At 63.0% G+C, this 643-nt stretch overlaps 1 protein-coding gene across 1 annotated transcript in view; it reads left to right on the top strand.

The window, feature by feature from the left end:
• Positions 1–359: 359 nt before the first annotated feature.
• MYRF (myelin regulatory factor) overlaps positions 360–643 on the top strand; it is a gene marked incomplete at its 5' end in the record, with an annotated part of 13493 nt that continues 13209 nt past the window's right edge. Inside the window, one exon of the mRNA XM_010140417.1 lies at positions 360–555. Within this exon, the coding sequence (XP_010138719.1) occupies positions 360–555 (196 nt within the window). The remainder of the gene's footprint in view (positions 556–643) is intronic.

Raw genomic sequence — 643 nt, forward strand, 5'->3', positions numbered from 1 at the left:
CGAGAGGAGGCACCATCAGGGGCTGGTTCTTTAGTCCCAACACAACCCTCCTTGCTCTCCCTCGTGCCTGCTGTGCCTCGAGGTTGCTCTGTGGCTGTGTGTGGGGGTAGGGGTGGCCTTCACAGTCTGGTGGGACTGCTCCTGGCACAGTCTCTGTTTGTGCGTGGTGTGACATGGGGGTGAACTGTCCCCCCAGCCCTTCCCACCCTCAGTGGGGCGCTTCATGTGCATCTGCGCCCCTGTGCCGTGCCCGACGGACCTCTCGTTGCCTCTGCTTCTGGGGGGGTGCCTCATCCTTCCCCCCACAAGCACTGAGTGCACCGAGGGCGCCGGTCTAACGCCCGCCACCTTTCCCACAGCCCCATGCTCACGTACCGCGTAGACGCCGACAAGGGGTTCAACTTCTCCGTGGGCGACGACGCCTTTGTGTGCCAGAAGAAGAATCACTTCCAGGTCACGGTCTACATCGGCATGCTTGGAGACCCCAAGTATGTGAAGACCCCCGAGGGCCTGAAACCCTTAGAGTGCTTCTACCTGAAGCTGCACGGAGTGAAGGCAAGCGGCAGCCGAGGGCCAGTGGCGAATCCAGCGGGGAGAAGGGGCGCTTGGCCAACGGCCGGCATCGGGGAACACCGCCTCTGCT

This window comes from Buceros rhinoceros, unplaced genomic scaffold (assembly GCF_000710305.1).
Source record: "Buceros rhinoceros silvestris isolate BGI_N320 unplaced genomic scaffold, ASM71030v1 scaffold31347, whole genome shotgun sequence".
NCBI lineage: Eukaryota > Metazoa > Chordata > Aves > Bucerotiformes > Bucerotidae > Buceros > Buceros rhinoceros.